This window comes from Falco cherrug, chromosome 3, assembly GCF_023634085.1.
Source record: "Falco cherrug isolate bFalChe1 chromosome 3, bFalChe1.pri, whole genome shotgun sequence".
In the NCBI taxonomy this organism is placed as follows: domain Eukaryota; kingdom Metazoa; phylum Chordata; class Aves; order Falconiformes; family Falconidae; genus Falco; species Falco cherrug.
The window spans coordinates 51,400,136-51,414,854 of NC_073699.1; the positions used below are offsets into that span (position 1 = coordinate 51,400,136).

Genomic DNA, 14,719 nt, shown 5'->3' on the forward strand with positions numbered 1-14,719 from the left:
GCTTGCTTCCACACTAGTGTGCTCTCCATCACAAAGCACAGTGGTATTTGCATAAACTCAGCAGAGTCCTCAGCAGCCTGGGATGCTCACTTCAAGGTGATTTGGTGAATTAATAAGGAAATTATGAGACTATAAATTGAATTTAAAAGGAACTTTGGCTGTATCAGTTGTTAGAGTGCTTTCTAGATTTATTGCTGTGGACAGCTGAGAACTAAAAAAAGCACACTATTTTTTGCTACATAATATCTTCAGATTGGTGCACACTGCAGACTATCACTCAGAAATTTAGGTTTTAGTGCCTTAGCACATTTCTTATTAATAATGTTTATGATAGCATCACCATGAGAGAACAAGTATACATATCATATACAAGTATATGATACTGCATTTATTGATGTCATTACTTCTGCAGGCCACTGCGACCCAAATGATTCCCCTGTACAATTCTCATTGCAAGCAGAAATTTCTCTTCCTAAAAGGTTCATACAAACTGTTTCACTTGTCAATGAAGCAAGTTCACAATTTTTATTAAATATTCCCATCTTCATGCTCCAAAAGGGCAACTGACCACATTGCTATGAGGTAAGTTCATGTGATCCAGCTGCCAGCGGTTCATCCTTCAAAATTTGTTATAAAGCAGGCAAGCAGACAAGTCCTAACCAAATTTCCACTGATGATGCACGGATAGCATTTTTCCCCATCCAGATCAACAAAAGAAAATGTTTTTATCCTTGTTCGCTCACTGATAGCTCCCAACTGCCACGCAGTCAAGGCATTAAACCAGAAGTGGATAAAAAAGTAAATCTACAAGAAAAGGTGTAGAATACTACAGTCTTTCAGGACAAAAGACACCATGCAAATTGTGAAAAAGCATGGTATTACAGTACAAAACTGGCCACGTGTTTGTATTACCGCTGTTGGAAGCATAATTCATAGAGCTTTGCTGTGTGAACTCCTATGCAGTAGGAGTTGCATATTCATCTTCTTTCCTCTAGGATACTTAAGGTAGAAATAAAGTCATTGCATCTCCCACTCATGACCCACCCCCCACTCAAAGGACAGTCTTAAGATACTCCTGAAAGAATGAAATCACTCTTGTAGTCACATGAAATACAGTACCATAAATACTTAATTTATCAGGAGATTTTATTACGCCTTTTGAGAGTCCTCCATATGGCAAGGATTCCTTCAGTCTAATTCTTGTTTACCCTAGCAGGTTACTTCCACTGATTTTGTTGCTTACCTCATCTGTGATATGATTTATGTTCACTCATTTCCTGTAAAAGCATACACTAATAAAATGAAAAAATTATGAAGAAATAGCAGGCCAGCTTTGAATTGGCATGGGACATTTCATGAGTAACTAGATTCAAATCCTTTTAAATTACTGTTTCAGTGAACCTTTAAGATTCTGAAGGGCAATTGTCCCCTTTTCTACAGTTCCCATAAGGTCGTTTCATTGATGCTGTTTCAATAAATCCCTGATGAAATAGATAACCTTGTATAAAAATGTTAGGTCTTTCTTTAAAGGACACCTGCTGTTCATGCTAAAGAAAGTAGGAACAAGTTTCATATCCATCCCAAATAATCTTCACAAACAGATGCTTAAAGGAAAAAAGTCTGATGAATGGCCAGAAACATCACATGACATCAATTTGATAGCATTTTTACCTTCTAATAGTTCCCTGGAACACCTCTGCATCTTCTGGCTTGAGCCTGCAAACCACTGGGAATCCGCTATGGCTTGTACTTGCAAGAAGCTGAGCCAAGGAGGCAATGTTTTCCTTCAGGTGAAGGACCCTGATGCCAGGCTTCATGACATCCTTGGCAGAGAACAATTCCAGGTTCAACCTGAAAGACAGAAAGCAGACAGCCAAAGCATTATTTAGTAAACAGGAAACGAGGCATACTGTACCACGTTAGCATTTGACAAGTTTATAATGTGTTAGTAAATTACTTCAAGATGGAAATCAATCTGCTTTATTTGCAAATGTAAAAAAAAAAAAAGTAATTACCCAATAAAACTGCTTATCAAGCATTGCTTTTCTTTGTGTGAGATACATGATAAATTCAACCATATGCATGACATGGTCATCCTAGACAGGATATTGTAAGACCCATTTATCAATTTGCATGACTTTTCACTTATCAATTTGCATGACTTTTCACATTTAAAAAAAGATTTTTAATCTGAGCTGAAATCCTCTGGAATTCTGGCTGATATCAAATAGTTTAAAGCTAAGCACTTTGGAAAAATTCAGGCTTATGCTTATCATTGCATAAGGGTTTTTTGCAGCGGTAGCAGCTAGAAAGATAGCTCCTTCAAAGATAGCTTACAAATCATATACAGATTTTCCAGTATTTTCTAAAACTTTTCAGGTTTTAGGCAAAGTTTCAGGAACTATGAACATACAAAACTGAAAAACATGTGTACCCATTCTCTGACAGTAGGGTGAAATGAAAAATAACATACTTACTGCAAAATTCAGGAGTAATTTCTATGGAATTACAGTAGGCCAGATTCTTACAACAGAAGTCAATGAACTGCTCTAGTTTTAGCTTGGTTTATATTTTCTATTTTCAAAAAATTACATTAATTATTCTGACTATCATCTGGACACACCATAAGCCAGAATCTCCTGTTCAGACACAGGCTGACACAAACCACAGCCAGAGTCAACTGGAGCATAAATTTGCCCACATCCTGTTTTACCAACGTACCTTTCATCCCTGTGGTAAAAGCAGCTCTTTCCATATGCTGTTAATTATTGTCCTCCCTCCTGAGAGACACAAGCTTATTTTTTCAAGCCAGTTACTCTGATGGTTTGTATGTGATCACCTGCCTAAGAGTAACAGAACTGAGGAGACAATGCACTTCATACATGGCACCTACACAGCTGTGAAACAAGTTTCTTCTTCTAAACTGGGTTGGATTTAAATGAATCCTGAAAAAAAAAAAAAGTCTTATATGCATCAAATCACATCATACCCATCCCCAGTTATATGAAACAGACTGCAGGCAATGAAGATTTGGAACACCATTACAGACCCACCTTTCAAGGGACCAGAACACCAACTTATGGAAAAATTAACCTTTCTGAACCGCATTTTGCTTGTGAGTTAGAATGAGCAGATTTTTACCTTGGAAATCAAAATGGCTGAGTGCAGAATTTAGTATCAGCTAGTGAAAACAAAACCTAAAAATCCCAGAGAGATGGATTTTTTTTCATTCTTAATCTCACTGAGTGCTACCAGTTGATGCAGTACAAGTGATGGAACTGAGTGGAAACCACGGATGCTGCTCAGGATGAGTTGCTGTCAGAACTGTGCTGCTGTGGCTCCATAAAAGGAATTTTATTTCTTCTAAATGACTAGATTCCTGTTCATCCTCTGCCTCTTTTCCATGTCCATAGGCCAGATAGAAATCTCTATTTGCCTGCCTTAAGCTTTGTCTAAAAGTACTACACATTGCATTACTATTAAAAGTACTGTACCTAGCAGAGGACACAATGTGAATACATGATTAATGATAATAACTAATTCCTGAATTACATGTGCAAACCCCAAATGATATTTAAATAAGAGGAGTGTGAATACTGTTACATTCCAGCAGTTTCTAGAGTATTTCTTAGCAGCATGTAGGTTTTCTGACTCCACAACTTCACAGTTTTGCTCCGTTGCATTGGAAAGCAAATGTTCCACATTATTGCAAAAGCCCATGAAACGTCCTTAGGTTTTGTCAAATCAGACATTTGTATAAAAGCAAGGGATAGCTTGTTACACAGTTCTGTGATATTGGTTTTGTCTGGGATCATAAGGTGTCTGCATTCTCTACGTCAACTATACACCTCGTATTGTCATCAGTCAGCTTTTCCAGGTCTAAGAACACACTAAGGACTGGCACTGATTCACTGCTCATTGTCAGTGACTTTTCTTTCAATGAGTCTTCTGTCTGTTGCTGTAAAGAATAACCTGACTTTGGGAGTGGAGGAGACAAGCAAGCAAAAGAGTTGTTTTATGAAAGACTCTTCAAGGCCAAGGCATCTTTAAATAGAATTGGCTAAAGAAAGCCTTCACCAATATATTGCTTCTCAGCAAAACATCAAGCCAAACTGTAGTTGTATTGATAAGATCATAAGAATGAAGGATCATTCAAGTCAGAAGGAACCTCAGCAGTTCTTTAGTCCAGCCTCCTGCTGAAAGTAGACTCAGCCATGAGCTCAAACCATGTGCTTGGGCCTTTCTCCAGTCAGGTCTTAAAAACCTCCAAGGATGCAGACTGCACAACCACTTTGGGCAGCCTGTACCACTACCCCACTGTCATCATGGTGGAAAGGTATTTCTTCATATCCAGTATGAATATCTCTTGTTTCAGCTTGTGCCTGTTGTTTCTTGTCCACCACACACCATTGTGAAGACCATGGCTCCATCTGCTCAGCGATCTCCAATAGTTATGGAGAAGCGTGGTGGGAGGTAGGGGGGAACAACGGACAGATGACAACACGGGACTATTAGATGCCTCCAAAGCCTCCTCATCTCCACGATGAACAAGCCCCAGTCCTGCAGCCTCACAGTGCAAGTGGTCCAGACCTGAGCATCCCAGTTGGGCAACACCCATAATTCTCTTGAAAGTACAGTCCATTTCTCCTCCATGTCATTTATGAAAATGCTAAACAGGCCAGGTCCAGGGATAGACCCTGCAGTGCTCCATTTGTTAGGCCTCCAGGCAGTTTATGATCCACTAACCCCCACCCTGTAAGGACAATCATCCAACCAGTTATTCCACACCATCCTAGTTTTTCAGCCTCTAAACTGTAACATCTTATCTTGGATACAAGAACATGATGCAAGACAGTGTCAAAAGCCTTGCTAAAATCAAGGTCACTGACATCCACTGCTCTCCTCTTATCCACAAACCACTCATTTCTGCATAGAGAGCAATCAAGTCAGTCAGGCGTGGTTTGCCTTCTCCTTCATATGCCCAGAAATCTGTTCCGAGATGACTCCCTTCATGATTTTCTCAGTGACTGAAGTGAGGCAGACTGACCTGTAGTTTTCTAGGCTGACCTTTTTTTGTCTTTTTTAAACACAGGCTCAATACTTACCATTCTGCCATCATTGAGGATCTCCCCCAGTCTCCACAACCTTTCAAAGATGAACGACAGCAGCCTTGCAAAGACATCAGCTAGCTCTCTCAGCATCCTTAGATGCAGCCTATCTGGTCTCATAGACATGGCTCAAGTTTTCACAAGTAATCACTCACTTGGTCCTTAATTACTGCTGGTAGTTCTTGAATCCTTACACTAAATTCAGAGACCTAGGAGTCCTTGTCGGTAAGACAGTGAAGCAAACAAGGCATTGAGTGTCTTCCCTATGGCTGCTGTCACTAAATCATGTGTCCTCCTCCATCTGCTTCCAGAGCACTAAACCTATTCTGCAGTCAGACCTGAAAGTGGAGAAGGTACCATTTTCTTACTGCCAGGAGTCACAGGTCTCCAGCTTTCCCCACCATGGCAGTCTCCATTTGGCACCCACAACATACCATGATCTCCTGGTGCCCCTCCTTCCATGTAGCTGGGGGTTCAGGCTGTCATTAAATGGGTGCTTAACACACCTTTACGAGGATCAGCCTTCCCAGCAGCCGCCAAGATCCAAACATGGCAAAAGAAAGCCACAGAAGAGCCAGGAGAGTACAGTGGACAGGACCTAAAAACCATCCCAGGCACCTACACTAGCCTGCCAACAGCCATGCCAGCTGCCCAGGCTGCGCTCACAGCCCTCAAGATAGTAGTGCTGCCCACAGGCCAGTTAGACGGCAATTGCACACTGTGCCCAGGCATCAGCGCCTGCACAGAGTGCCCCCCGGTCCGTGGGTCCCTTCTCCTGCACAGCCACGAGCCTGCCCAAATGCCATCCAAGGGTGCTTTGATTAGCTGGTGAGTGTCACTGCTGCTGCACACTTGTGTTTATGCAACAATGTCATTTCAAGCAAGGGCATTTCATTTACCATGTTAAAAATGCCTTTTTGTATGGAATAACAAGAGGTACTTACACGTGGATTTTATCAAGTAGGTCTTTCTTACATAATTAGACTTACCTCAAGGAGAGATACAGAGTTGTAGCCACACTGCTAAAACAGGTCTAGTGTAAATTTTTCTTTTATAGGACATGTGAGAACATTTTCTCCCAAAATGTAATTCACTATAGTAACGTAATGTGTTAAAGTATTAAGGCTATTTCACCAAAGTTCTGATATCCAAGTTTCAGGTTCCTTTCAAGTGCACATCCAGGAGACTGGATATAACATTGAACAAAGACAATCTGCCTTATGACCTAAAGAAGAATGCCATTTGGTAAGAAGCCAATATCCCTGAATGGTAAACTGTCTTGAAATGATTCGTGGAAATGTAGTTCAGGCCCTGTTGCTATTAAATCCAATGGAAGTTTTCCCACTGAAATAAATTGTTAAGGATCTAACCGTAACAGATCTAATCATAACAGGGAGGTTTCCTTAGACGACACGCAGTACAAGAGAACTTTTCTTCAGATAGGATTTACTTTGTATTTTATGCAAGTTTGAAATTATTAAAAGGACTTTAAGAGGGGTGGGAGAGAAGCATAATCCTAACTCAAACACACTCCAAGGACCACAGCACATGAGAGCACAGGCAGTGCTGCTTGCTTGGATTTATTCACAGATTTGCCCTCATCTTTTTCAGCTGGCGCTCCTGTGCTCTTTCTGCACAGACAGTGTTTACCCATTGACTCACCACTGGCCATCCTGCTCAGGACAGCCCTAGGTTTTATTTGGGCTTCTTGTAAACCATTGTTTTATTGCCCTGAGTGACCACCGCATCTTGTATAAATAATTCTCAGGAGGTTGTTTCGGGGGTTGCTTAATGCTTGTGGTGATTTTTAGTCTGAGCATAGTCAGGACTCTGAACAATTGAGAGGGTGGGCTGGTTAGTTTAGAGGAACATCATTAGGTTGGAGGTTGTTAAAATTACTTACCCATGTTTTAAACTTCAGCAAGTATTAGAGTTATTCAGTTCTAGTTTCTACTATTCATGCATTTTCTGAGACTAAGGCATGCTTTTTTTTTTAAAAAATACACTTCATTTGGCCAGAAAAACTGAACAGGTTTATTTCATAATTATCATTCTAGTACAGAACCATCTACACTGCTATGAATACCTGTAGCTGCTACTAAATATAAATACAGTTTGTTTATATTAGCTTTCTTTTGTTTTATCATCTTTAAAGAAACCCCATTGTGAATAAACCCACAACACCGCAGGAAATTGCTTACATCTAAATGCAATTATTTTTTTTCTTAAAATGTTATAAAAAAAGATTTCTACATACTTGTCACAGGCCCACCAATTTTCTTCTCAACAAGACATTTGGTAAAAACAGACTATGAAAAAGCTTATCCAAAAGTTACATGCCAATATTGATCTCACTATATAACAGAATAGTATATATGTACCACAGAAATGTTAATCATGTGCAGATGACTGAATTCAGTAGTTTTGCAAGTGAATTCTGTGAAAAAATCGTTCTTCAAATATGTTCACAGAATACCCTGAGATGAATAAAGGGAAACAAAAAGCTCTATAAAACCCCCTTATGCTGGAAAAGGACACCACTTAAATGAAATTAATTTTAAAATTGATTTGCTGTGCTCAGTGTTAACCCCTGAAATAGACACATTTAAACTGATTCAAAGTTAAATTACACCAATAAAATCACCATGTGCATTGATGTAAGTGTATGCATGCTAGTGATGGGCTTTTGTTTAATTAGATCTATATAAAAACAGTTTTCAGTGGAACTTTGCATGGCAGACAAGGCCTACAACTGCTTGCTGTCTCTGTTTTAGCTGAACACTAAACTGAGTGGGAAATTCTTCTCATTATATCAGGAGCCAAAAGTTTGGCAGAGTTCAGTCTCCATTCAGTATATCTACAAATATTTACACTGACTGTAAGATGACAGGCTTCCCAGCACCCCCTCATCCTGGGTCCCTCCATGTCCTTAAATGAGTGGACATTTAGCTATACAGTCTAAAGGCCTTCCGATAGTACAGCACTTATTGTGAAATGTGTTGTTTGGGTTAGCTGAATGTCTCTGTCACTTATTTCCCAGAGAGGATTTGAAAGTTACGTATGTTTAGCTACTACTGTATACTAAAGACAAATGGATTTCCACAAGGTCTCATAATCAGCTGGGAAACTGTCTCTCTCTCATGCTTGAAAAATTGCAGAACAAAAAAGAAACAAAGGAAACAGATAAGAAAGCCTTTGTGTTTTGGAAAAGAGATGGATTGGGGAGTGGGGGGAGAACGTTGAATGTTTGGGGGTTTTCTGCCAAGAGTTTGCTTTTCTGTTCCTTTATCCCTTACTAAGTTTTTCCCATGAGCACTGTCAGTATAAAATACTACTGAGTTAGAAGAATAGCGGCTCCTTCCCACTTTGCATAGATGTAGCTGTTTATACAAGGACATTCAGCTTTAAAAAAAAATTAATTAGGTTGTGCATGAGACCTTGGGATAAGCAGTAAAGGATCACGTGAGTGGATCCACATGCTCGAATTGCTCAAACAGCAGCTTAAACACCATGGCCTCAGCGCACCCCATGCAAAACTGTAGGTAAAAACATGTCATAGCTCTTGACTTTGTTTTCACAGTGCGAGTTCAAAAACAAATGTACAAATTGTAACTACCAGCCTACTTTAGCCATGTCAGCATTAAGGGGAGTACAGGCATCTGAACATTCAAAGCTATTGACAGTGCCTGCTCACTGCTTCCACCCAAACCTGAAGGCATCTAAACTCACTTGGTGTTTCTATTCAGTGCATTTCCCCACATGATTAGTAGTGAGTGTGGAAATGTCTTAGAACAAGCAGCTCTCTGGCATGCACCTGCTCCCAGCCCTTACACATACAGCAGCAGCACTGCAAGCCCAACACAAAGCTCTGCACCATGGTCATTGAAGTGTGGCATCCAACAGATAAGACCTGTAGAAGACTACATTTGGTGGAAATGTGAGAGATCAAAAATGGGTTCTCACCTCAGCCATGGGGCATCCAAACCCTCACCTGGGAGCTCCAAGGCATGGGGGATACTGCAGCACTCAGGCTCTCAGGGAACCTGCAGCAAACACCCTCCCACGGAGGCTGCTCAGCTAAATGCTCAGGAAAGGAGGACATCTGCAAGCAACACCCAGTCATCTCTAGAGAGAACAAATATGAATGTACACAAATGTACACAGAAAGAAAGACCCAAAACCAATTAGCTATCTTGATGTCTCATGGGTTAACCCTGGCGGACATAGTACTTATTATTACTGTATTCAGAATGAGAATGATTTAGCTATCCCTGTATTTTCCAAATTATTATCTAAGCCAGTAGGAATCTTTTAAAAAAAAAAAAAAAAAAGTGTTAAGCTTGTGTTAAATCCATCTGCCCTGGCATTATAACCAACCAGAGGCAAAGTAATTTATTTCTCAAAATGACACCAGCACAAGCTATATATATTCAAAGTGTTTCAAACAAACTTCCACAGGAATAAGGTGAGAGAAGCAAGTAAATTAAGCACTAAAATAAATACCTCGTGATCTTGCTTATAACCAAACAGGGAAATAAATAGGTGTTCTCTGGATAGGTCACCGCACAGCAATTTCCAAGGGAAATTTGCAAAATACTAAGCTGCCCTTGCAGTCTGAATGCAATGACATAATGAGTTTCTTGCAAATGTATGCCAAAAAAACCTAATCCAAACTGGAAAGAAGAGAGGAAAGCTCCTATAAGACAGTTTTTATAAAAGCTTAATTCAGGGCCTCCACCCTCATGTACTGTACCAGCCACCTTAGCTTTTCCATTCTGCCTGGTCCAAGAAAGCACTGACTAGCATATTAAAAATACTGGCTTTAAAATGTTTGGAAATGGACAGTGACAGCAAGATATGTTTTAATAATCAGACACAGACTATTAGATGACCTTTCAGTCATCAAAAGAGGTACAGAGATTTAGGTCTAACAGAATACAAAATAAGTAAACTAAAGTAATACAGTTGGGAGAAAAAAATATGAAAAAGATGTCAAATTGCTCAGTCCTTCCAAGAATCAGGCACTTTCTAGTAGAAAAGTGTAGTCAGGTTATTAAAACATAACGTTGGGTATCTGGAGATACAGATAATACCCTGTTCCCAGTCCAGTAAGTAGAAGGTTTTGACACCTGTAACCAGGATTTCAAGCAAAAGCACTTCTCCTTCCAGCTGTACAATCAGCTTCCTTGGAAAAGGCGCTTAACCCCTCAAACTTCAGCATTCTCATTTCTAAAACAAATCTAGCCCACTTCTTACACCACAAGCACACTGGAAACCATAATTAACTTTTCATAAAAATACTGTAAGCTACAACTTTCTACATATATTCATCATCTAATTTTTTTTTTCTTTAACTAACCCCTCTGCTCTTATGCACTATTCATGTGCACCACGCGTTTTTTCATCAGTTATGACTTATGGCAAGGACCCACCACAACAAATGGAGAATATATGATGTGTACCTGCCTCCCAGTTAAAAAATAACATCATGAATGCTGGTATTACTTATCTGGTTTTCAGAAAATGAGTGGTGATCTCTCTGCACCTGACATTCTGGGAGCAAATTCTGTGTATCTGACTTGCTTTCTCTCTTTCCTTCCTTACCCCCAACACCAGGACTCAGCTTCTTCAGGCTTTTTCCGTCTGCTGTCGCTTTCATCTCCCACTCACCTACTGTCACAACGTATTGAATGGCAGCAGCTCATAAAACTATGCTCATGGCTTTATGGCTTTTCATAAAACTACTGCTTTCTATGCCTTTTTTTTTTTTTTTTTTTTTGCCTTACTTCTGCGGTGGCTCTGTATACACCCAGTGTACTGAAGAACAAGCCTCCTTTGTGATTGTGTGAAATAGCATTTAACGGCTTCGCAAAACTGATACTATTTCTAAAAAGGGTATTTCATTTCTCAAACATGTTGAAATTCATTAAAGTATTTTGTGCCATCTGTTTCCTCTTTGTAAATAAATAACTCTTTCCATCATGGCAACTGCTACGACAAGCTACTAATATTCATGAGGATGTAGCAACACTCACAGGAACAGAAAAAGTGACGTATATGTGAACAGCAAAGAGAACCCATTTCAGCTTAAGGTGAACTTGGAAGCAGTCCCCAGTGCCAGAATGAAGATGATATCCTTACATGTAACTCTTACATAAACAGATGTCTGTATTCCCTTATCCAGCAAAGACCCCCAGGGGATTTCAGCCCACTGCGAGTCAGACCCACCATTTCTTGAATGAGTTCAAACAGTTGTTCAATGACATCTTCATGAGATCAGCTGCTCTGCCAGCACAGCTGGCTTGCTGGTGAGGTTGGCTGGCTTTAACTGGAAACTGTTGGTATCTGCCAAATGGGGGCCAGACACTGGAGCAGACTTTCCAATTAGTGGAATACTCCATCCGATGGCTGGATGCGATTTCTCCGTGTGCGTATGTGCACGCTCCACCTGCGTGCTACCACATCTGAAGGCTGCGCTGGTACCCGTACAGGCAGCCTGCCCTCCCAGGTGAGCCAGAAGGGAGGCCATCTCCTCCTCACTGGGCCAGCAGAAGCCGGCTCAAGTTTCCCACAGCTGAAAGTTGCTGCGTGCATGTTTTACGTAAAGGCCCGTAGGAGCCGAAGCAGCTCGCTCGCTGCCCACCAGTGAGCTGTGAAACACAGGTGATTAGTTCCAGATGCTGCTTCGGTGCCTTTCCTTCTGCAGAAAGTGTGCAGAAGTCGCTTCTTTCAGTTTCACAGAACTCCCCAGAAATTGAAAACACACCAAAAGCCAGTATGGATTTGTTATCCCTCCCTCAACATCAGACAGGCTGCAGCAGCAACCAAGACATCTGTGGAAAGACGTCTCCACGAGGTGAAGAGGTCTGTGTTACACTCACTATGGACCTTACAGCTGATTCATCTCATAGCAAGAACCAGAACCTCATATTAAGTTCACGCCTGTTGTCACAGCATACCCAATACTTGCAGCAGGTTTGCCAGCCCCATGACAGTCCCATTCACACTCTGACAGGGACCTTGCTTCGGACAGTTAAGAGGAGTGCCTTGTGACAGAATCCAAAGGAGCAGGATAGCTGCTTCAAAACTCAATGTACTTGATCTGCCTGTTTATGCCTCCAATCTTCCTCACTAAGGTTTTGACCAACTGCACCAAACCAGTCTTTCAAACTCCTTACAAGTTTGTTTCTTTTAAAAATCTCACCACAGGAAAGCCATTTTTCTCACCACTTCTGAATTATAATACAAGCAGATCATGTAGCTGCATCTATCTGATAATTCACAGTACAACATTCACCTGTCAATTCAAAATGCTTTCTTCTTAGCACACTGTGAGCACAATCAGTACATAATCTTGGTAGAAACTGCCATTTCCTTTCTGCATATTCAGGGGCAGGGGAGAATCCAGCTTTAATTGTTCATGAAAAAAATGCATCAATAAAGAAGCTGAGCCTGCAGTTTTTAGACATATCAGAAAACGTAATTTCTTAGAGCCTGAAAACATTCCAGTGTAAAACATTTTAGGCTAATGGAAAGGTAATTTTGCCCCATGTAAACAGTGAAGTATTTATAAGGTCCTCCAAGGATTTCAATCAGACAGGCTGTTGGCTCATCTTCACTATCCTTGTCATCATATTTTTCTGTACTCATGCTTCTATCTTATATACTTGGTTATGAGAACTGCAGTAGCTACCAATAGACTTCCAAATGCACCAGATCAGCTGTGAGCTGTTACTCAGCCTCCAGCCTTTTCCATCAAAGAAGGGTGCTGCTGCCCAGGACTCCATGAGCCCTCCTTTTGACAAGCTCCACTGCCCTGTGTAGGCCTGCAGCTCCTAACCTTGAGGGCACAGCACCAGCTCCTCCTCTGATCCTGGACACTTTAGGAAAGTGAACAGCTAAGGGTGGGAAAGGTTTATTTTAGGTTGGAGGAAGGGTTATATCTGCTGGTATTTACTGTAGCATAGGAAGAGTAACTTGTTTTATTTTTTCAGACTCCACTCTAAAAATAAACAGTAATGCAACCAGAATCTTGGGCACCTTTATACAGTTTTACCAATCTAAATAAATAAAGTCATTGTGATTCACATAATACCTTTAGGTAGTAACTTCATTAAATAGTCAAAACTAGAGCAGGTCAAAAATCATCTTCTAGAGTTCACACAAAATTTTGCCTTTATATAAGACCTTTTGTTTAAAAACTTGACAATAATTGGTAAAGACAACAGATGCTGGAAGTCACGTGAACTAATTTCCCTTCTATAATTGAGAAGATTGAAAAATAAATTGGTTTGGCCAAAGCAACATAAGGAAGTGGGGCAGACCCAAAAAAAGAACAGTCACTCCTCCTTGGTCTCCTGCTTCCCTCTGTAGTCTTCCTCTTCCTGTCTCGTCTGAATATTCATATTAATATGATTACACTGTTTGCACGTGACTTTTTTTCCTAAAAGACATTATTCAAATTTGGACACAAATAATTTCAAGATAAATTTGAAATTTGGGGTGAAATTTAACAGTAAAAAATTCCAAGAAAACAGCATCTCTGGTCATTGAGGATTAAGGCTGAAAAGGCCCATTAGCTCATTTTGTAGATCACCCAGTGTCACTTGTTTTTCCCCAAAATCCTATAAAGAGAGATAACCAGATCTCCTGAAAACTGCAGAGCTAAGTAGCCTTGTGTATCACCACCTATCACAGAGCAAAAAAAGTGCATCAATAACATAAGTATTGGGGTTAATATACAGCAGTAACTCTGCCCAGCTGGAATTTCACCTTCCATTCATGTTCAGATTAAGACGGCCATCGTCACACAGATTCAGGTGCACCAAGTCTTCACCTTTTCCTTTAGAGCAGTTCTAGATAATTTGGAGCCAAGCACAGCCTGAAGGCTCAAGCACAGCGAAGCAAGCTAGTATCAGTCTCTTGCCAGATTAAAGGGATTGCGAAGGGAGACAGGCTGGGTTTACCCACAGAGATGTGCGGGAGCTGGTTCAGGGTCAGGAGGGAGCAATAAGTCCTTTCACCCATCCCACATGGGCACCACCAACCCCACACTGAAAACAAGGCAAGGCTGTGCTGTTGTTCTTCCACGCACACAAAGCAACATCTGGCTCTGCCGTAGTATTTTTGTCAGGGGGTCAGTATTGCTGTTCATGGCTCATACAGTTGCTTCTCAGGTAATGGAATCACACTAAACTCAAAACCCAGCACAGGAGAATAGGCAAAAAAGGGGGATTAAAAATGGTTCTTTGCCATGTTTGCTTGGGATTAAAAATGGTTCTTTGCCATGTTTGCTTAAGTGTGACGTAGAGGCAACTTAAAGCCCAAATGTCATTTTAACAAACCTCACCCACATCTCACCACCTTCCCTCCATCTTTTCTGTAGCAGTCAGGGTTCTCCCCAGACAAAGTGTAGCCTTGTTACAGGAGCTCCCTTTTTCTTTTGTGCAGCCAGAACAGGATCCAGCTTCTACCGCAAACACTACAAAAGATGGGCTGGATGCCCTCTGATACGAAACCATTGCCAAGCCCACCTCCTGATGATGCCTCTCAGGATGGAAGTGTCAAGCAGCCGTGACACACCCTGGCTTCTCAAAGAGGCAAGATGGGAT

The 14,719-nt window shown here is 40.8% G+C and overlaps 1 protein-coding gene across 1 annotated transcript in view; it reads right to left on the reverse strand.

Moving 5' to 3' along the window:
* Positions 1-14,719, reverse strand: part of LOC106630928 (chloride channel protein C-like) — an 81,104-nt gene that overhangs the window by 17,363 nt on the left and 49,022 nt on the right. The window contains 1 exon segment of the mRNA XM_014277246.3: positions 1,672-1,851. Coding sequence (XP_014132721.3) covers positions 1,672-1,851 — 180 coding nt within the window.